Source organism: Mobula hypostoma, chromosome 8, assembly GCF_963921235.1.
Source record: "Mobula hypostoma chromosome 8, sMobHyp1.1, whole genome shotgun sequence".
NCBI lineage: Eukaryota > Metazoa > Chordata > Chondrichthyes > Myliobatiformes > Myliobatidae > Mobula > Mobula hypostoma.
In genome coordinates this window covers 148,191,626-148,213,236 of record NC_086104.1, presented here as the reverse complement: position 1 = coordinate 148,213,236, position 21,611 = coordinate 148,191,626, and the positions used below count along the sequence as shown (strand labels likewise).

Here is a 21,611-nt window from a genome sequence, read left to right as displayed (position 1 = left end):
AGCCTGACGGCACACACTCAAAGGTTTAGGAATAGCTTCTTCCCCTCTGGATGGACATTGAACCCATGAACACCACCTCACTACTGTTTTATTTCTGTTTCTGCACTATTTATTTAATATAACTATTTAATATTGGCGGGAGGAGAAGATGGTGGCGTGACACAGCTCACAGCGGCCACTCCGGTGGTGGTGCTTGTTATTTGTCAAGTAGGGTACTGTGCACAGTTCTGATTTGATGGAGACAGACGCGAGAGCACGGTGGAACATCTGGTGAAACTTCTGAAATGCCCGCTTTGCTGCCACTGCTACGGTTGGTCCAGAATCTCCGGAGGAGAAGGCCCCGAGTCCTCGGCTTTGCTTGTTGCTCGGCGGCTGGGGCAGGGTCGAAGCGCTCGGCAGAGGATGGTGCTTGGAGAGGCTGTGTCGGAGGCTCGAAGTTTTCGGACGGACTCAGAGTCCGCTGCAGTCGGGTGCTTCCAATGGTGCTGCATCGGCAGGTTGGCGGCGCTTGGAGGTTCATGGCAGGGAGAGTTTCTCCCTTCTGCCGTCTGCGTGAGATGATGGGGCTATCAGGACTTTGAGATTTTTTTTACCGTGCCCATGGTCTGCTCTTTATCAAATTACGGTATTGCTTTGCACTGTTGTAACTATATGTTATAATTATGTGGTTTTGTCAGTTTTAGTCTTGGTTTGTCCTGTGTTTTCTTGTGATATCATTCTGGAGGAACATTGTATCATTTTTTAATGCATACATTTCTAAATGACAATAAACGAGGACTGAGTGTCCTCATAATCTAATCTAATCTAATATACAAGTATATCTGCTTACTATAATTCAGTTTTTTTCTTATATTTAACACTTGTTGCATTTTACTGCTGCCTCAAAGTTAACAAGTTTGACATATGCCGGTGATATTAAACCTGATTCTGATTCAGATTCCCATCAGGCATTAGATACAAAAGCCAGAAAGCACGTCCCACCAGGCTCACGAACAGCTTCCATCCCACTTTTATCAGATTCCCCACTGGGCCTCTTGTATGATAAGATGGACTCTCAGCCTCACAATCTACCCCTGTTGCGTATTTAATATTTCAAATAATACCTGAGTGATAAGTTGCACCAGGAGCAATCCACAGAGACCAATTGACCCACCAACCCTGCCTGACTTTGGGATGTGGGAGGAAACCAGAGCTCCCGGGGGAAACAGCGAGAGCACGTAGACTCCACACGAACAGCAGCTGAGATGGGAATCGAACCCAGCTCTTAGGAGCTGTGAGACTAAGCACCAACTGTTATGCCACTATGGCAACATCCTCGACAATATTCACAGAGTACCCGGGGATGAGTGTTCATTAACCTCTCCACCTTGATATGTCCTTCCATAACCTTCTGCTCCAAAAAATTCCTCCTCCTGGCTGGAGTTGAAACCACAATTCCTCCACATAACGTACCAGTGAGGCCGTTCAACAGCATGAGAGTGATGAAGGGATTAAGTGCAAAGACTGGACAGGCTGTCTCTGCAGCCTTTGGAGAAGGATGGGTTAAGGAAAGGCTAAAGATCATAAGATGGTCAGAGATCGGAGCTTAGGTGGGCCATTCGGCTCTTTAAGCCTGCCCTACATTCATGGTAGACCGTCTTCCACAATGCTCTCCCACAATATTGTTTGATGTCATTAACAGGCATGATCAGTAACCTCCAACCGGAGTTATCATACCGAGGATTCTGCAGCACCGCAGGGAACCGTGGGCTAATCATAGTGGTTCCTGATCCCTGGCTCTCTGGCATGCTCCTCAGATGCTCCATGACTCATGGCTTCCTTTCCATCACCCCTGGAGCCTTCAGAAACCTTTCCTTGGATCTCCATCCTCCATCTTGCTGCTCCCACGGGTCTTGATCCCTGCCTTTCCACTACTGGGATCCCTGATTTTCATCTCAACACTCCCGAGGGGTCCCTGACCTCCACCTCGCCACTTCCGTGGGGGGGGGAGGGGGCGGGGAGGGGTGGTGGTTTCCTAACCTCCATCTCACACACTTTAGCACGCGCATGCACACTTTCTGCGTGTACACAGACTGCCATGAGTGTAAGCAAACACATTAAAATGTACAGAGGTGCATTATTAACTCTTCACGTGTTTGCGGGCATTCTACGTTGGTACCGGAGGCGTGACAGCGCTTGCGGGCCTCCCCAAGCACAATCCTCGCACTGTGCTGGTCGCTGATGTAGAATGATGGGTTTCACTCTACGTTTCAATCCACAAATAAAACTAATCTTATCTTACACACAAATAACATGCATACCTATAGAAATTACATATACACACATGCATTTACACACAGACGCGTGCACGTGTTTGGCCACACACTCAAACACAAACATGTACACAAACACACACACACACACAGGACAGTGACAATGATAACAGAGGGAACCCTCACTCCATTCGCACCTCACTGCAACACGTGGACCCAGCACGTGGAAGCAAGTGCAAAGGAAGTACGGCAGTGCCTCTACTTCCTTAAGCCTGATATATACTTGTGCGTACGGGCTACGCCGTAGCGAGCATACGTCACTCTGCAATTCACCGCCAAAACGCTAGTTGGTGGTGGGGTTTCTATGCCACTGGTGTTGAGTTTTTTCTTCGTGAGAGACATAGACGAGGAAATGCATTTCAAATATTTTCGGACGTCGGCAGGTAGATTTGACAATTTGGTTCATCGTCTCCAACCGTTTATTTCGCATCAGTGTACAGACATGGCGGAGAAAAGCAACCGGAAATGTGTAGGAGGAAATGTGACGCTACCAAGCGGACCAATCACAGTTGTTGCTGTCTGCGTCGCCATGACACGAGATACTTTTTTGCAGAGGTGCACGTCACCCTATGGCGTAGGGTACGGTGTAGGGTACTCGGTTCCTACAGCGTTCATTTGACGCAGAAGTATAAATTGGGCTTTAGGAGTCTGCGGAGATTCGTTATGACATCAAAAAATTTGACAAACTTCCATAAATGTGTAGTGCAGTGTGTATTGACTGGCTGCACTACAACCTGGTATGGAAACACCAATGCCTTTGAATGGAAAATCCTAGAAAAGATAGTGGATTCGGCCCAGTCCATTACGGGTAAGGCCCTCCCAGCCACTGAGCGCATCTACATGAAATGTTGTCGTAGGAAAGCAGCATCCATCATCAGAGACCCCTACCACCCAGGTCATGCTCCCCTCTCATTGCTGCCATCAGGTAGAAGGTACAGGTGCCTCAGGACTCACACCACCAGGTTCAAAACCAGTTGCTAACCCTTAACCATCAGACTCTTGAAGAAAAATGGGATAACTACACTCACTTGCCCATCCATGGAGATGTTTGCAGAACCAATAATCTCATTTTAAGGACTCTTTATCTCATTATCTCATGTTCTCATTATTTATTGCTATTTATTTATATTTGTATTTGCATATTTTGTTGCTTTCTGCACTCTGGTTGATCTTTCATTGATCCTGTTACAGTAACTATTCTCTCGATTTGCTGAGTATGCCCGCAGGAAAATGAATCTCAGGGTTGTATACGGTGACAGATATATACTCTGAGAATAACATTTATTTTGAACTTTGAACAGAGCAGCATGAACAAGCCACGAACGCCTCTCAGTGTCCCCCCAACTGAGACCTGCCCGACCTTGAGAACAAGACAAGCGACCTTTTTGCCTGAAGGTCCTAAAGCTCCATCAAGTGGCGTCTTTACTGCCAGAGCCAACGAGAAAACTGGGTCAAGCAGGCTCAAAGGAAATTACATGCTGGCAATCTCAGCTACAAGTTTGTTAACCCCGCACAATATACCTACACTTGAATATTTTAATGTTTGTACAAGGGATAATGTGTTGGTGAAAACTGGATTCTAAATGTTATACTCAATATTCTCATTCCACTTTATAACAGTCAGATGTTTTGTGATTCAAGCCATATTTCTGAAGGGAGAAATTTAAGTCACTTGGCCGTGGAAACACAGGAATTTGTTTTCATTAATCTTTGCCACAATGAATTTTGTTCTGTTTAGTTCATTTGAGCTTCGGTGATGAATAGCTTGCCAACGCGTGCCAATCTGATCTGGTTCATGTTATTCATTGTGGGAATGCCCGCGGGGATTGCCTTATGCAGAAACACAGGTGAAGGCCTGAGGGCCCAAGCAGCACATGATACCACCGAGGCTTCGTGGGAAGGAGACCAGAGGCAGTGGCTCTCAGGCTTACGTGCCATCTTAGGGCTTTAAAGGCAGACTGCATCAAGGAGTGCCTTCTGAAAGCAGGGGGCACTGCTCCCTACTCCCCTCTCTTGTTTATGGCAGCCATTCGTGACCTATCCCGAGTTGCCCTTGAGAAGACAGTGGAGAGCGCCCCCTTTAACCACTGCAGCCCTTCCAGTGAAGATATTCCCCCTCGCCTCCCCGGAGTGCTTTGAAAGATTACATTTATAAGTGATTAGCTTTATTTATCACATGTACACCGAAACAAACAGTGAAATCCGCCATTTGTGTCAAATCATATCGGGCAAGGATCAGGCCGGGGGACAGCCCACAACGTTTCCAGGGCCAACACAGTGTGCCCACAACTCACTAACCCTGATCGTATGTCCTTTTTGTTTAGAGTGTGGGAGGAAACTGGAGCACGTGGAAGATACCCACATAGAACGTACAGACTCCTTACAGACTCTCCGCATGGTGATCACTAGCGTTCTAAAGCAATTGCGCTAACCGCTAAGCTCCTAGGCCACCCTTTTAAGGACGGAGTTCTAGACATCGACCCTAGGACAAAGAAGGAACGTGGATGCATTTCCAGATCGGGGCAATGTAACTTGGAGGGCAATCTGCAGGTATGGCGTCCAAAACTGGCTATGTTAAAGAGGATAGTTTAGAGGGCGTATGTTATGAGGACAGGAAGAGTGAGCTTGGGCTTTTCTCTTTGAAATGAATAGGATGGGAGGTGCTTGATAAAGATGTGTAAAATGATTGAAGTGATTGGTGTTTGGCACAATGTTTTATGGCACCAGTGACCCAGGTTCAATTCCCACTGCTGCCTGTAAGGAATTTGGATGCTCTGCCTGTGACTCCCTGCCTGGGTTTTTTTCCAGGTGCTCCAATTTCCTCGCACAGTAGGATAATCGGTCATTGTAAACTGCCCCGTGATTAGGCTAGGGTTAAATCAGGGATTGCTGAACGGAGCAGCTCGAAGGGCCGGGAGGGCCGATTCCATGCCGTATCTCAATCAATAAAATAAATAAATAGATAGATAAATAAATAAATAACAGGCATAGACGGTGTGAACAGCCAGAGATTTTTCCACAAGGCAGGAATGGCTAATAAAGAGACAGCGTGATTTGAAGGTGATCAGGGAAAGTATAGGGGATTGTCGATGGTAGGTTTATTTTGTTTTTGAAAAGAGAATGTTGGGTGCTTGATCGCACTGCTTAGGGTGGTGGTAGAGGTAGATACATTAAGAGATTCTTAGGTAGACTCACTGATGAAAGAATACTGGAGCCCTATGTAGGAGGGACAGGTTAGATTGATCTTACAGTAAGTTAGAAGGTCAGCACAATATTGTGTCCCAATGAGCCCGTACTGTGCTGTACTGCTCTATGTTCTATTACCATGAATGTCTTCCCTGCTCTTTAGGACAGGACTGTAAATTGTCCATACCTTGTTGAAAGAGTAAACCAGGTCTCTGATCAATACACCTTCTGAAGGATGGAGCTTAAGTGTCCAGAGTGGGACTCGAACCAGAAAATTTCTGACTTGGCGAGAAGGAATCAGAGCTGGCCTCAAGCAGGGGAACTGAATGAAGTGTGAACTAACCCCTTAGATTCAAGTGGGGGCTACATGTGGGTCAGTCAGGCAAATGTGAGACAGGAACAAGTGGTGCTATACGAATGCAAACATTACTTGTGTTAAACGTTATTCATCCTAAATAAAACCCGTTCCTGAGGTGGCTTTACAGTATAATGACGATCTGCATAAGTACTTCTGAGTATGTTTCGAAGACTGAACTCCAATTCATGAAAATCCTGCCATTCCCAGGTTCCACAGCCAAGCACTTAATGGGCGGGTAGAGAGTCAAACAGAGTTCCTTGTTTTTCTTAAAAGATGTATGTGTTGGGTCAGGTTTTCTTGTTGACAGTAATTCTCACGGGATTCCTCACAAAAATATTCAGAAACTTCATTTCAGGCATTTCCCAGCGTTCACTTTGTGCAGCGAGACATCTGGTTATTTCATTTCCCAACTGGAAAGAGTTGGGGTTGACTCTTGCTCTAATGGCCAGCGTTGGTTAATCTGAAACCCAGCTACAGGGAAGTGGGTCTTGGCTTTCTGGCTTGTCCCAGAAAGATCCTCATGTACAAAAATGTGAGCGAGAAACACGATCACCGAGCTCCACAGGATAGACAATGTGTTTTCAGTTAATATACTTGAACAGAAAATATCCAAGACTGTGTAGACTCGAGCTGCCTGTGCTAATGGTGGCTTTGCGTAATAACGGTTTGGATTGCTAATTGCAAAAACCACACCAGTTAACATGTTGCGTTAACCCTTTGGCCTCACTGAGTTCACTGTTTCCTAACCAGAAACCCATTACTAACCAAAACACCCTTACAGGATGCACTTGTTAATGACTTACAGACACATTCGCGGCTTTCTGCACAGTCCACTGCTCTTGGCAGTTTGTGGTTGGCCACGGCACTCTCACTCACTTGTAACTCTAAAACCTGGGGGTTTAAGACTCCTTCTGGAGCCTAGTGGAAACATCTGAGTCAACCGAGCTGTAAACCCATCACTGGAGGTTACACTGAAACCTATTAGAAACATAGAAAATTAGAAAACCTACAGCACAATACAGGCCCTTCGGCCCATAAAGTTGTGCCGAACATGTCCCTACCTTAGAAATTACTAGGCTTACCCATAGCCCTATATTTTTCTAAGCTCCATGTACCTATCCAAAAGTCTCTTAAAAGACCCTATCATATCCGCCTCCACCACCATCGCCAGCAGCCTATTCCACACACTCACCACTCCCTGAGTAAAAGACTTACCCCTGACATCTCCTCTGTACCTACTCCCCAGCACCTTAAACCTGTGTCCTCTTGTGGCAACCATTTCAGCCCTGGGAAAAAGCCTCTGACTATCCACATGATCAATGCCTCTCATCATCTTATACACCTCTATCAGGTCACCGCTCATCCTCCGTCGCTCCAAGGAGAAAAGACCGAGTTCACTCAACATGTTTTCAAAAGGCATGCTCCCCAATCCAGGCAACATCCTTGTAAATCTCCTCTGCACCCTTTCTATGGTTTCCGCATCCTTCCTGCAGTGAGGCGACCAGAACTGAGCACAGTACTCCAAGTGGGGTCTGACCAGGGTCCCATATAGCTGCAACATTACCTCTTGGCTCCTAAATTCAATTCCACGATTGATGAAGGCCAATACACCGTATGATTTCTTAACCACATAGTCAACCTGCGCAGCTGCTTTGAGCGTCCTATGGACTCGGACCCCAAGATCCCTCTGATCCTCCACACTGCCAAGAGTCTTACCATTAGTACTATATTCTGTCATTATATTTGACCTACCAAAATAAACCATTTCACACTTATCTGGGTTGAACTCCATCTGCCACTTCTCAGCCCACTTTTGCATCCTATCAATGTCCCGCTGTAGCCTCTGACAGCCCTCCACACTATCCACAATACCTCCAACCTTTGTGTCATCAGCAAACTTACTAACCCATCCCTCCACTTCCTCATCCAGGTCATTTATAAAAATCACAAGGAGTAAGAGTCCCAGAACAGATCCCTGAGGCACACCACAGGTCACCAACCTCCATACAGAATTTAACCCATCTACAACGACTCATTGCCTTCTGTGGGCAAGCCAGTTCTGGATCCACAAAGAATGTCCCCTTGGATCCCATGCCTCCTTACTTTCTCAATAAGCCTTGCATGGGGTACCTTATCAAATGCCTTGCTGAAATCCATATACACTACATCTACTGCTCTTTCTTCATCAGTGTGTTTAGTCACATCCTCAAAAAATTCAATCAGGCTCATAAGGCAGACCTGCCCTTGACAAAGCCATGCTGACTATTCCTAATCATATTATACCGCTCCAAATGTTCATAAGTCCTGCCTCTCAGGATCTTCTCCATCAACTTACCAACCACTGAAGTAAGACTCACTGGTCTATAATTTCCTGGCTATCTCTGCTCCCTTTCTTGAATAAGGGAACAACATCTGCAACCCTCCAATCCTCTGGAACCTCTCCCATCCCCATTGATCATCGCCAGAGGCTCAGCAATCTCCTCCCTCACCTCCCACGGTAGCCTGGGGTACATCTCATCCGGTCCCAGCGACTTATCCAACTTGATGCTTTCCAAAAGCTCCAGCACATCCTCTTTCTTATTATCTACATGCTCAAGCTTTTCAGTCCACTGCAAGTCATCACTACAATCACCAAGATCCTTTTCCATAGTGAATACTGAAGTATTCATTAAGTATCTCTGCTATTTCCTCCGGTTCCATTCACACTTTCCCACTGTCACACTTGATAGGTCCTATTCTTTCACATCTTATCCTCTTGCTCTTCACATACTTGTAGAATGCCTTGGGGTTTTCCTTAATCCTGCCTGCCAAGGCCTTCTCACGGCCCCTTCTGGCTCTCCTAATTTCCTTCTTAAGCTCCTTCCTGATAGCCTTATCATCTTCTAGATCTCTAACATTACCTAGCTCTCTGAACCTTTTGTAAGCTTTTCTTTTCTTCTTGACTAGATTTATTACACCTTTGTACACCACAGTTCCTGCACCCTACCATAACTTCCCTGTCTCATTGGAACACACCTATGCAGAACGCCACACAAATATCCCCTGAACATTTGCCACATTTCTTCCGTACTTTTCCCTGAGAACATCTGTTCCCAATTTAAGCTTCCAATTTCCTGCCTGATAGACTCATAATTCCCCTTACTCCAATTAAATGCTTTTTTAACTTGTCTGTTCCTATCTCTCTCCAATGCTATTGTAAAGGAGATAGAATTATGATCACTATCTCCAAAGTTGAATGGTGAAATGCCTTGATACAGTGCATGTGGAGGGGATGTTTCTTATGGTGGGAGAGGACAGAGCCTCAGAATAGAGCGATATCCTTTTAGAACGGAGATGAGGGAGGGATTTCTTTAGCCAGAGAGTGGTGAATCTGTGGAATTCTCTGCCACAAGCAGCTGTGGAGGTCAAGTCTTTATGAATATTTAAGGCAGAGGTTGATAGATTCTTGATTGGTCGGGGCATGAAGGGACACGGGGAGAGGGCAGGAAATTGAGGCTGGGAGGGAAATGGATCATCCATGATGAAATGGCAGAGCAGACTTAATGGGTCAAAGGGCCTAATTCTGTTCCTATATCTTCTGGTGCTATTAGTGTTGGCAGCTCATTTTGACCAATGCAGAATCCTTATGCATTATATGTTTTCTATGACTCTACTGACAGCCAGTCTGCTCTCTTACACAAGGCTGTTTCAAAGTTCAAATTTGTTATCAAAGTACGTAGGTGTCTCCATTGAGATTCATCTTCTTGCAGGCATTCACAGTAGAACAACGAAATACAATAGAATTAATGAAAAACAACACACTGACTGATAAACCACAATGTGCAAGAGAAACCGAGGAATGGTCTACTGTAATTTGCCCAAAGCATGCTCCTCATTCAACACCCCTAAAACAGCATACCACATGAACATTATCAAATTCTTGTGGTAAGGACTTGCAACATACATTTCCTACAAGATGACAGCATCAACACAAGTATCTCATTGGAAGGGTAATAGAACATCGAACATAGAACATTACAGCACAGCACAGACTCTTCGGCCCACAGTATTGTACCAATCTTTTAACCTTTCCAACCTTTCCCTCCCACATTCAGCCCCAATTTTTCTTTTATCCTTGTGCCTATCTAAGAGTCTCTTAAATGTCCCTAATGTACCGCCTTTACCACCACCCCTGGCAGCACATTCCACGCAGCCACTACTCTGTGAAAAGAACCTACCTCCGACATCTCCCCATATTTTTCTCCAGTCATCTTAAAATTATGCCCTCTCATATTATCCATGGCCACCCTGGTTTAAGAAAAGGTGTTGGCTGTCCTCTCTTAGAAGAGGGTGTCAGAGTGGTGCAGTGGGTACAGGAGCTGCTTCACAGCCCCAGCGGCCCGGGTTCAGTCCCGACCTCAGCTCTGCCGTGTGGAGTTGACACATATGGGGCGTGTTTTGTCTCGGGCACTCCAGTTCAATCCAACGTCTCAAAAACGTGCAAGTTGGTAGATTAATCGGCTGCTGCAAGTTGTCCCTCGTGTACAAGAGGGGTAGATACTAGGGAGTAGCTAATGGACGTGTTGGGAGATGAAAATGGAGAAGATCAAGATTAGTGTAAAAATAGGTCCTGGAAGGCTGGGATGTTAGTGAGCCAAAGGGCAAGTTCCCACGCTTATTTGAGAGCCGAGGCCAACTGACTCGGTACAAACAACCAGACCTTTTTTAAACCATGGGGTAAATGGGTGCTTGACCATCAGTGAACAGAAGGGCCTGTTGACATCAGCCAAGTTAAGATCACTGCTGTTGACCACAAGTTGACACCTTTTCCTAAATGTTGTACCGCTGGAGACCCGACTTGGGTTGGAGTTTCTGGGCAGAACTTCGTTGGATCCAACAAGCATTCCAAATGTCTCACTAACTTGGGGAATTCCATGGAAAACTTGTAATCCATGATCATACTCAACTGGATGGGTGTTGGTGAATGACTGATTCAGCCTCAACACTGACAAAGATCCTTCCTTCATTTTAATTTACTACCAATTCACTCATTTACTGGGTATAGCTGGCAGTTGCAAAGCCACAATCTATTGGCCAACTCTAACCACCTTTGTGATTCACCAGGCCATTTCTGATTCAGATTTATTTATTACATGTACATCAAAACATACAGGCAAATGCATTGTTTGCATTAACAGTGAACACAGCAGAGGATGTGCTGGGGGCAGTCTGCAAGTATCACCACACATTCCAGCACCAACGTAGCACACCTACCATGTTCAAGAGAACAACACAAGCAACAACAAAACAATGCAAACACAAGGAATTCTGCAGATGCTGGAAATTCAAGCAACACACTTCAAAGTTGCTGGTGAACGCAGCAGGCCAGGCAACATCTCTAGGAAGAGGTACAGGTACAGTCGACGTTTCGGGCCGAGTTAGTCCTGACGAAGGGTCTCGGCCTGAAACGTCAACTGTACCTCTTCCTAGCGATGCTGCCTGGCCTGCTGTGTTCACCAGCAACTTTGATGTGTGTTGCAACAACAAAACAAGTTCCTTTCCCATCCCTCCCAACCACCTACCCACTGGTACCCACTAACACACACTGACACAGGGCAGGCCATCTCCGGGCCTCCATTCCTTGTCCCCAGACTCTCAGACGTCTGGCCTCCAGCTTTGGATTTCACGCCAAGACTCGCAGATCAAGGGTCTGACTTTCTGGCCTTGACCTCCAGACTTGCACAGACCTCCGACCCCGTTGACTCGTGCCCTTGTGACTCCTTTAGGCCTTGACCTTTGGTCTTTGACCTTCGGGCATCTACCTCTAGCCGCCAGGCTCTGATCTTTAGTTTTGCCCTCCGGGTTTGGCCTTTGCATGTTGACCTTTAGGTCTTGTATAGACCTTGGAACCCGGTGATCTAGGGACAGGTGACTCCAGCTAAGAGCTACCTGCTGTTGATCAGGAGTCTTGTTCCAGATTTCCAGCATCTGCAGTTTGATTTTAAGTTCATTAACTATTAAATGAGAAGTTCAGTTACATAACCCACAACCCAACCACTTCAATGAGACAGTTGGGGAGCTCTCCCTATGGTCCCAATCTGCAGTTCCACTCAGTAAGAGAACCACCACCTTTGGGAACCGTCCAGCGAAAGGAATGAGACTAGAAACAATGGCAATGTCGATCATTTCGCCTCATATAGGGAGCCACAAGCTCTGAACCATCTGCTTTGAGGAAACTCTAGTTGGCAGCAACACAGGAAGTAGTTCAAATAACTAACAATCATTCAGCAAACTGCTCCCTGCAGCGAGCTTTACTGTCCTGGGGCAAAATAACTTTGGAAGAGTCGTTGGATGCAACGCTAGTTCCTTGAGCAAGTCTTGCAGCTAATGTTTAATTAGAACCTTTTTTTTTTATACAATTCCATAGCTAAAGGCATCCCACTTATCTTTCTCATCTTGCAACCGTCTGACTCAGCAGTCACTCCCGTTAGAAAAGGGGGTGTGAAATGTCCACCTCACAACCAGCTGACTTGTTTTGATTGCAATACAACAATATACTCTGGGACATCTTCTGAAGTGGATGTCTCCATAATTATCATCAGATTATAAGACGTAGGAGCAGAATTAGGCCATTCAGCCCATTGAGCCTGCTCCATCATTCGCTCATGGCTGGTTTATTATCCGTCTCAACCTCAGCAACTGGAAATATTTACTGTTTCTGTCTTCACAGAAGCTGCACGACTCTTGTTGAGTATTTACAGATACCTCTGATTACTCAGATTTCCAGGCAACACAAGTTTTGATTTGACTCTTTGACCACTGAGGACAGCTTTCACAGCATGGTTTTACTCTGTGTGCTGCTTTATTTGCGGGTTTCTGCTGCAAGCGCCAGCGAACAGGGCACCACTTCCTCTGTGGCTTCTGCACTCTGCGCCGACCTCGCTGTCACCAGCTCGCAGACTCGCGCCCTCCCCACCGCCGCTGAGAGGAGTTCAGCTCTCACCGCAGGCCGGCAGCTCGGGAGGCCATAGCAACACATCCCGCCTGCCTCCATCCCCACCCCTCCGCCAAGCTCTCCGGGCAAGGCTCCAGACATTCCGCTCGGCGGGACTGCGAAACAGCACTTCCTACCTGTCGATGATGACGGGGTCCGATGGAGTCTCGTTCCTGTTGCCGCAGCTCTTCTTTTCACAGCAGCGGCTGGAAGAATGAAGAGAGAACAGTCAATACAACCAGACACAGAGTCGGGTTCCAGAGCAGCGTGATTAACCTAGGGTAAAATGGGTGGGTTGCTGGGCGTTGGGCCAGAGGGGACTGTTCCATGCCGTGTCCCTAATGAAATTTAAAAATAAAACCCAATACAACAATAATCTTCTCCTAACCTGTGCTCACTCTACATGCAGTTCCAATTTGACCAGTAACTGGGAGAGATACAGAGGTTACAGACAGAAAAGCATTAGAGTGAGAAAGACATACAGCTTAGGAACAGGCCCTCGACCAAATGAAGTCTGTGTCGACCCATTTACACTAATCCTATGCTAATTCCATTTTTATTCTCTACCACACCTCCCGCTCCCCACCCTCCACAATCCTATCAGATCTCACAGATTCTCACCTACATGCTAGGGGCAAGTTACGGTGGCCAGTTAACCTACCGACCTGCACACCTTTGGGATGTGGGAGGATACCAGAGCCCCCGGAGGGAACCCACGCATGGGGCAAAGTTCAGACTCCACGCGGTCTGTGCCCAAGGTCAGGGATTGAACCCGGCTCTCTGGTGTTGTGAGGCCGCGGCTCTACTTCGCCGTCTTCAGTTGGATGACAGGGCTTGTGGAGGGTCCACTGGCCTTCTCCTTCACCGTCTACCAGGATAACACTGGATTGGCTACAGTCTACAATACATGCAGGATGTGTTGGAGATACATCGAACAGTACATCACAGGAACAGGCCATTCGGCCCACAATGTTGAGCCAAACCAGCTAAAAAGCAAATCAAAAACACCCAAATACTAATCCCTCCTACCTACTCCATGTCCATACCCCTCCATCTTCCTTACATCAATGTGCCTATCCAAACATCTCGTAACAGCCTCTAATGTATTTGCCTATGTATTATACTCAACAAGTCGGGCAGGTACATCGATAGAAAAGGGGTAATTAGAAAGGGTGAGTGGGATACGGGCCCAAAGACGGGCAAAGGGGACTAGCTTAGTTAGCATGGAGCAGCTGGGCCGAATGGCCCGTTTTGATGCTATATTAAAGGTTCAAAGTTTCATTTTAATATCAGAAAATGTGAATAGTGTACAACCTGAGATTCTTACTCTTCACAGACAACCATGAAACAAGAAACCTCACAGAATGCATCAAAGTCCCGATGCCCACCCCGTCCCTTCACACAAGACTCTATGAGTTACTTTATGAATCTATGTTTCTATGCAAAGAGAATCAGAGTTGCCGATTTAAATTGACAGTGAGAGATCTGATACCGAGTTATTGATCAGCAACGTCTCTTTGTACAGAAGTTGCTTGAGCTGCTGGGTATTTCCAGCACTTTCTGTTCTGATTGGTATTGGCTCATTATTGTGGGCGTTATGTTTGTCAGCATGACATGTTGGCGCCAGAAGTGCAGTAGCACTCTGTGAGCCTATGTCTGACTGGAAATCTTGAGAAGCACACACAGAGTGCTGGAGGAACTCAGCAGGTCAGATAGCATTTATGGAGAGGAATAAACAGTCAACGTTGCAGACTGAGACCCTTCATTGAAACTTCAACTGTTTATTCCCCTCCTGACCAGCTGAGTTCCTCCAGCAGGTTGTTTGTGTTCCTCAAGATTTCCAGCACCTGCATAACCTCTTGCATTTATGATGCTCACACCTTGTTTCCAGCATCTGCAGTTCTCTGATTTAGAGTTTCAGACACACAGCAGTGGGGAGAGAGCACATTTTCGGCAAGTGATTATCACGGCCCTTACTAAGGCAGCTCCATTTTAAACTTCTGTTCCTCTGCCAAGCGGGAGCCAGCATAACCGCTGCCACTCAGAATTTACCCTCCAGTGAGCTCTGCCTGAAAAGAGGAGCCGATTTGATTGGAGCTGGGACTCAGTGGGTTACTCTCTCAGTCTGGGGGTCAGGTCTCACTCTGGAGGCCTGGGCACAATGATTTCGGCAGATGTTTCAGTACAATACTGAGTCAGTGCCACACTGTCTTTCATTCTGAGGAGGCATCTGGGCTCCTCAGGTGGTGGTAATTACAGAAGAACTTTGAAGAAGAACACGAGAGAGGCATCAAGGGTATAGTAGATCCCTCGGCTAATATTATATAAAAAAAAGGAAATGGATTACCTTCCTGTTATTGCATAATCGCTAATGTAAGCTAGCTTCAGCCTTGCTTACATTGCCACTGGGGCTAATCCTCTCATTCGTTTCACCAGACACAAAACATTTACGGACCTCATAAATGGATATAAAAGGTGCTATTTCAATGCATTTCTTTCTTTCAAGTCCTTAACCCTTTCGAACAGTAGGGAAACAGGCCCTTCAGCCCATCGATTTTACGCTGATCCCATTTGACTCTCAGCAACACACACAAAACGCTGGAGGAACTCAGCAGGTCAGTCAGCATCTACAGAACTGAATAAACAGTTGATGTTTTGAGTGCGAGGCCCTTCTTCAGGACTGGAAAGGAAGGGGGAAGATGCCAGAGTGAAGAGGTGGGAGGGAGGGGAAGAAGGATAGCGAGAAAGATTAAGGGCTGGAGTGCAAGGAATCTGATAGGAGAGGAGAATGGACCATAGGAGAAAGGGAAGAAGGAAGGGACCCAGGGACAGGTGATGGGCAGATGAGTAAAGTAAGAGGCCAGAGTGGGGAATAGAAGAAGAGGGGAAGGGAAGGGATTTTTTTCCCCCTGGAAGGAGAAATCAATATTCATGCCATCAGGTTGAAGGTCACCCACATAGAACACACGGTATTGCTCCTCCATCAAGGGTGACCTCATCGCGGCATGGACCAACATGTCGGAATGGGGATGGGAATTGGAATTAAAACGTTTGGCCACCGGAAAGTTCTGCTTTTGGCGGGTGGAGCAGAAGTGCTCGACAAAGCTGTCCCTCAGTTTATAACGGGTCTCACCAATTAGCAGAGGCTGCATCGGGAGCACCGAATTCATTCTCACCCTATTTCCATCAGTCTCCTCAGAATCTACGCTCCAGGGACAATTTATGGTGGCAAATTAACTTTCCAACCTGCACACCTCAGAGCAGCAGGATCAAACCGGAGAACCCAGAGAAGTTTATACGGTCGTCGGGAGAATGTGCAAACTCCACAGAGACAGCATCCAAGGTCAGGATTGAACACGGGTCTCCAGAGCTACGAGAGGGCAGCTCTATCAACTGCGCCATCCGTCAACATCAGCTACATCAACGCAGTTAGAATCCTAGGTGTGACTGAGCTATCTCCTTAACATGAAGATTTTCCTGAACATTTCAAAAGAAAATAATTCCCCACAAGAAGATCTAGTGAGCATCCTGATCTGAAAATGACACTCATCCTGATTATTCTAATTAAATCCCAGCTGAGGATCACAGTAAAGTGGTGAACACGTCTTTACTATCCTCAGGACAAATCATCTTTTTGTTGTTAAAATATCAGAAAAGAACACACTGCACAGCTTTCTTTCCACAAAAAAAAATGTATGAACAATGTAGAAGGCGTACAGGAATGAGATACACCAGCGAGTTGAGTGGTGTTGCACTCAATGTAAAGACAAAAGAGCTGATTGTGGACTTCAGGAAGGGTGAGTCAAGGGAACGAACCAATTCTCAAAGAGGGATCAGAAGTGGAGAGAGTGAGCAATTTCAAGCTCCTGGGTGTCAAGATCTCAAAGAATCTAGTCAGGTCTCAACATATCAATCTAGCTATAACGAAGGCAAGACAGCGGCTATATTTCATTAGGGGTTTGAAGAAATTTGGTTGTGACCAAATTGAACACTTGAAAACTTCTACAGATGCACAGTGGAGAGCATTCTGACAGGCCACATCACTGTCTGGCAAAAGGAAACTACTGCACAGGACCAAAAGAAGCTACAGAAAGTTGTACTTTAGGATCTGTAAACTTTAGGATGTTAATGGATTTGTCTGTGGAGGTACAGTCATTTTTATAAAGTGAGAACAGGAGGGGTGAAGGAACACAGCCCCAGAGAGAGCCTGTGCTTATAGACACTGGATCAGACAAGTAGGTGTCCAGCCTTACATACTGCTTCCTTCCTATCAGGAAGTTCATAATCTACTGACAGATACTGTAGGGTACAGCTAGCTGGGTTAGTTTGCTGAGGAGCAACTTCAGAACAATAGTATTGAAGCCTGAGCTGAAAGCTACGACTGAGCTGCATGCCATTGGAACCTGTGATTTCCATTTTCACGGTGTGTCTTTGGGCTGATCTGGCACTTTGCTATCTCGGAGGCAATTTGGTGAGGTTTTTATGGAATGTGCCGTCTGGAGGCCTGGAGGCTTGGAGAAGGGGTCCACAATCAACTCCATTGCTTTCCACTGGTATAAGACTAGCAAATGGTCCCCTTCTACAATAAGATGGACTCTTGGCCTCACAATCTACCTCGTCATGGCCTGGCACGTTATTGTCTGCCTGCTGTGCAATTTCTCGGTAACTGCAACACTTTATTCTGCATTCTGTTATTGTTTTCCCCTTGTACAACCTCAATACTCCAATGTGATAAAATGATCTGTGTGGACGGCATGCAAAACACAGTTCTACACTGGACCTTGGGCTGTGTGACAATAATAAACCAATTCACCAAGTTATGAAATGAGAGAAAGCAGACAAAAAGCACACAAAATAGAGACCTGTAGATTAAGGCTAAAAAAGTTGGATACAGAATAAACCTTCCATTATGATGAAGAATAAACCTCCTTCTACATGCCCCATGCCCCAACAAACACTCCCAGGGCAGAGACAGCATAGGCTGACACAAAGTAATTTACCCTCTCCATCAGTGGGTAATATCGCCCCCTTGGGGGCAGTGACAGTTTCTAAGGAGGCAATAAAGATAAAGGGGATAGGGGGCACTCAGTAGCAAGGTTTAATTACAGGTTTAATTTAATAAATTAATTATCTATTATAAGCATCTGATCCTTAGTGCCTCATAATTGATTACAATGGTCACGTTATCACCTCATCTCTTGCTAACCCACCACTTGCTTAGAGATTTTTCAAAGCACGTTATATTCATTGAAAAGCAACGTGACACTTCTGTATTGGGCAATTAATGAGAAATCTGGACTGAAGAATTTGTGTTATTTCCAAGCCCATTCACTATTGTAGTACAGTATTAGCTAATACAATTCCCATACTCCAATCACACAGTGACAATTCCTGTAAATTAGGGTATGGCATTCAATGGGGTAAAGTTCAGGATGTGCCATTTAACATGGTATTGACGACATTTCCCTAACTGATGGCCCGACTAAGATATCGCTGCCCCACTTTATGTACCTTCAGGCAGAGAGTCAGGTTTTGCCGGATGATGTGATTACTTCCCCCTTTATTGATTGCAATGCTTGTGGTTGGACTTGAACAACAGGCGATCGACTGTGGCTGTTAATCCTTAATGAAAATGGCAGAAGCCGGCCAAATGAAAAAGAAGTGTGGACAGTATAGTGCGGTGTATCTGAAGTGTGGACAGTATAGTGCGGTGTATCTGAAATATGGATTTATACCAGCAGCAAGTAACCAACAGCAGCCAACGTATCTGCTGTAAGAAGTTCTTTTCAAATGAGGCAATGAAACTATCCAGGCTCCTTGAAGATTTAAGAGAATACACTTTGATAAAGCAGATAAGAGATTGGCTTTAACAAAAAACCCTTCAAAACATGTTTGCCAACACTTTGCAACAAAATAGTGATGGCTTGTGCACCTCATACAACGTTTCACTGATCACTGCAAAATCTGGAAAGCCCCACACAATTGGAGAACTGATTGTGCCAGAAGTTCTGAGGACAGTTTTGCATAAGTCAGGAGAGCAAATAATTAAAGTGATTCAACTCAGTGACAACAGTGTTCAAAGATGACCAGATGAAATGTCTGAGAATAAGGAAGACACGTTGTGCAACATACTTAGGACAACAGAATTTGCTCTGCAGTTCGATGAGTCAATGAATCCTTGTTTCTTAGTTACGTTTGCTTCATAAATGATAAAAACAAAAGTCAAAGGTTATTTGCAAGGGTACTAGAAACACAAACGGTACAAACGGGGGGGGAAGTCAATGTTTTGGATTTTTGAGAATTTTTTCAAAGAGAAGGACATTCAACTCACCAACATTCTTGCTTCAGCCACAGATAGGACACCATCAATGACAGGACACCACCATGGAGTTATTACTTTCTTGAAAAAAGCTGTACCTAACATAATTACTATTCACTGAGTAATTGACAGACAACAACTCTGGTAAAAAAAAACTAAGTAATCGGCTGCTCAAATTATTAAATACTGTTGTCACAGCAGTAAATAAAATCAAGTCCAATGCTCTCAATTCTTGACTATTTTGAGAGCTTTGTATTGAGAATGATGAGACTTCAGGTTTAAGATGGGACTACTGAATGTGGGCGACAGCTTACTGGTGGATCTCAAAGCAAGAAATTTGACTAAATGCTCTATTAAGCACACTTGGTAAATGATCACTGCAAACAATGAAAAGGTGAGTGAAAACAAGGCTGATCTGAGGGTCGAGACGTGCAGCGCGAGACAGACCCAGAGCGAGGTCAAGGCGCGTTCCAGGAGAGGATGGGAGTCGGAATCGAAGATGTAGTTGGAGCGAGCAGAGTGGGGAAAAGCTGAAGCAGAGCGGTTTCAGAGTTGGTCCACCTAAACCGGAAGCGAAGTTTGATCCATTTAGTTGCCACACTGATTTGGAAAGGTTGAGTATGGGGCAGAAGCAGCCCCAGCATATCAGTACGGCAGGGCTGGGGTGGGTGATTTAAACGCCAGGCCAGATGGCCTGAAACGGCAAGGCGTTGGGACGGGAGGCGAGGGTTGCTCTGCATGTTTTACTCCACCCTCCTTGGCACCGAGGCTGAGGCTGTGTTGTACCCTGTCTGCTGCGGACTCGGTGACTGCGAGCCAGTGGCGATTTGCCTCTGTGTGATGGACTGAGACTGTCCGTGGGCCCTCTCGGACTGCTCCTGCTCCAGCTTTGGGGTCATGGACTCAATTTTGTTCTGAATGCTGATGCTTGCTTTATTGTTTGCGTGATTTGATTTGTTTCTTTTCCCCTCTCTGCACATTGAGTGTTGGTCTTTTTTTAAATTGGATTATTTCAGGTTTTTTACATTGTGGCTCCCTGTAAGAGGATGAATCTCAAGGTTGCATAAGTAGATTAGATTATTAGATTAGATTATGAGGACTCGCAGTCCTCTTTTATTGTCATTTAGTAATGTATGCATTAAGAAATGATACAATGTTCTTTCGGTGTGATATCACAGAAACACAAGACAGACCAAGACTGAAAAACTGACAAAAACCACATAATTATAACATATAGTTACAACAGTGCAAACAATACCGTAATTTGATAGAGAACAGACCATGGGCACTGTTTAAAAAAAGTCTCAAAGTCTCTTGAAAGTCCCATTATCTCACTCAGACAGTAGAAGGAAGAAAATTCTCCCTGCCACAAGCTTCCAGCGCCGCAAACTTGCCGATGCAGCATCCTGGAAGCACCCGACCACAGTCCGACTCTGGGTCCGTCCGAAAACTTTGAGCCTCCGACTAGCTCTCCGACACGGAGCACTGAGCACCATCTCTGCCGAGCGCTTCGATCCCAGCCCTGGCCGCCAGCAACAAACAAAGCCGAGGATTTGGGGTCTTCCCCTCCGGAGATTCTCGATCGCACAGTAGCAGCGGCAGCGAACCGGGCATTTCAGAAGTTTCTCCAGATGTTCCTCCATGCTTCTCACGTCTGTCTCCATCAAATCAGAATTGTGCACGGCATCCTACTTACAAATACGATATCATTCACCGGAGAGGCCGCGCACGCTGCGTCGCGCCACCATCTTCTCCTCCCTCAATTTGTAAACACTTTGATAATAAAATATACTTTTGAACTTTGAACAGTTCGAATGCGTGCAGTTGCACACAGAAGTCAGATGGCTCTCAAAAGGGAACGGCCTGAGAGGCTTTTATGTGCTATTTGAAACTATGATAAAATTCTTTGAAGACTTGAATGCTTCATCCAGTAATCCACTAGGCGTAACATTGTCATTTGTCAGAATTATTCACAAAGTTTAACCAAATCAATATTCAATTTCAAGGAAATGATGTGAATCTTATCAAAGTCAAATCAGTTGTTTCCACATATCTGTCCAAGTTAACTCTATTTAAGTGCAACATTGGCCATCTCGACCTTCTCCAATTTTTGAGCCTCTTTGAGTTGAAAAGAAAGACTACCAAATTATTATCTTCAAGTATACAGTCCCCAATTGGATGAGCTGCGTAAAGACATGTCAGAGAGATTTCAATATCTTCTCTCTATCCAAATTCCAGATTGGGTGATAACTCCACTTGTAATAAGGAATTAACAGGAAAACATAGAAACATAGAAAACCTACAGCACAATACAGGCCCTTCGGCGCACAAAACTGTGCTGAACATGTCCTTACCTCAGAAATTACCTAGGGTTACCCATAGCCCTCTATTTTTCTAATCTCCATGTACCTATCCAGGAGTCTCTTAAAAGACCCTATCACTTCCGCCTCCACCACCGTCACC

At 45.5% G+C, this 21,611-nt stretch overlaps 1 protein-coding gene across 4 annotated transcripts in view; it reads right to left on the bottom strand.

The window, feature by feature from the left end:
* Positions 1–21,611, bottom strand: part of LOC134350283 (transcription factor COE2) — a 339,453-nt gene that overhangs the window by 276,946 nt on the left and 40,896 nt on the right. For all 4 annotated transcript variants that reach the window (XM_063055319.1, XM_063055318.1, XM_063055321.1 and 1 more), the window contains one exon: positions 12,967–13,035. In XM_063055319.1, the coding sequence (XP_062911389.1) occupies positions 12,967–13,035 (69 nt within the window). The remainder of the gene's footprint in view (positions 1–12,966; positions 13,036–21,611) is intronic.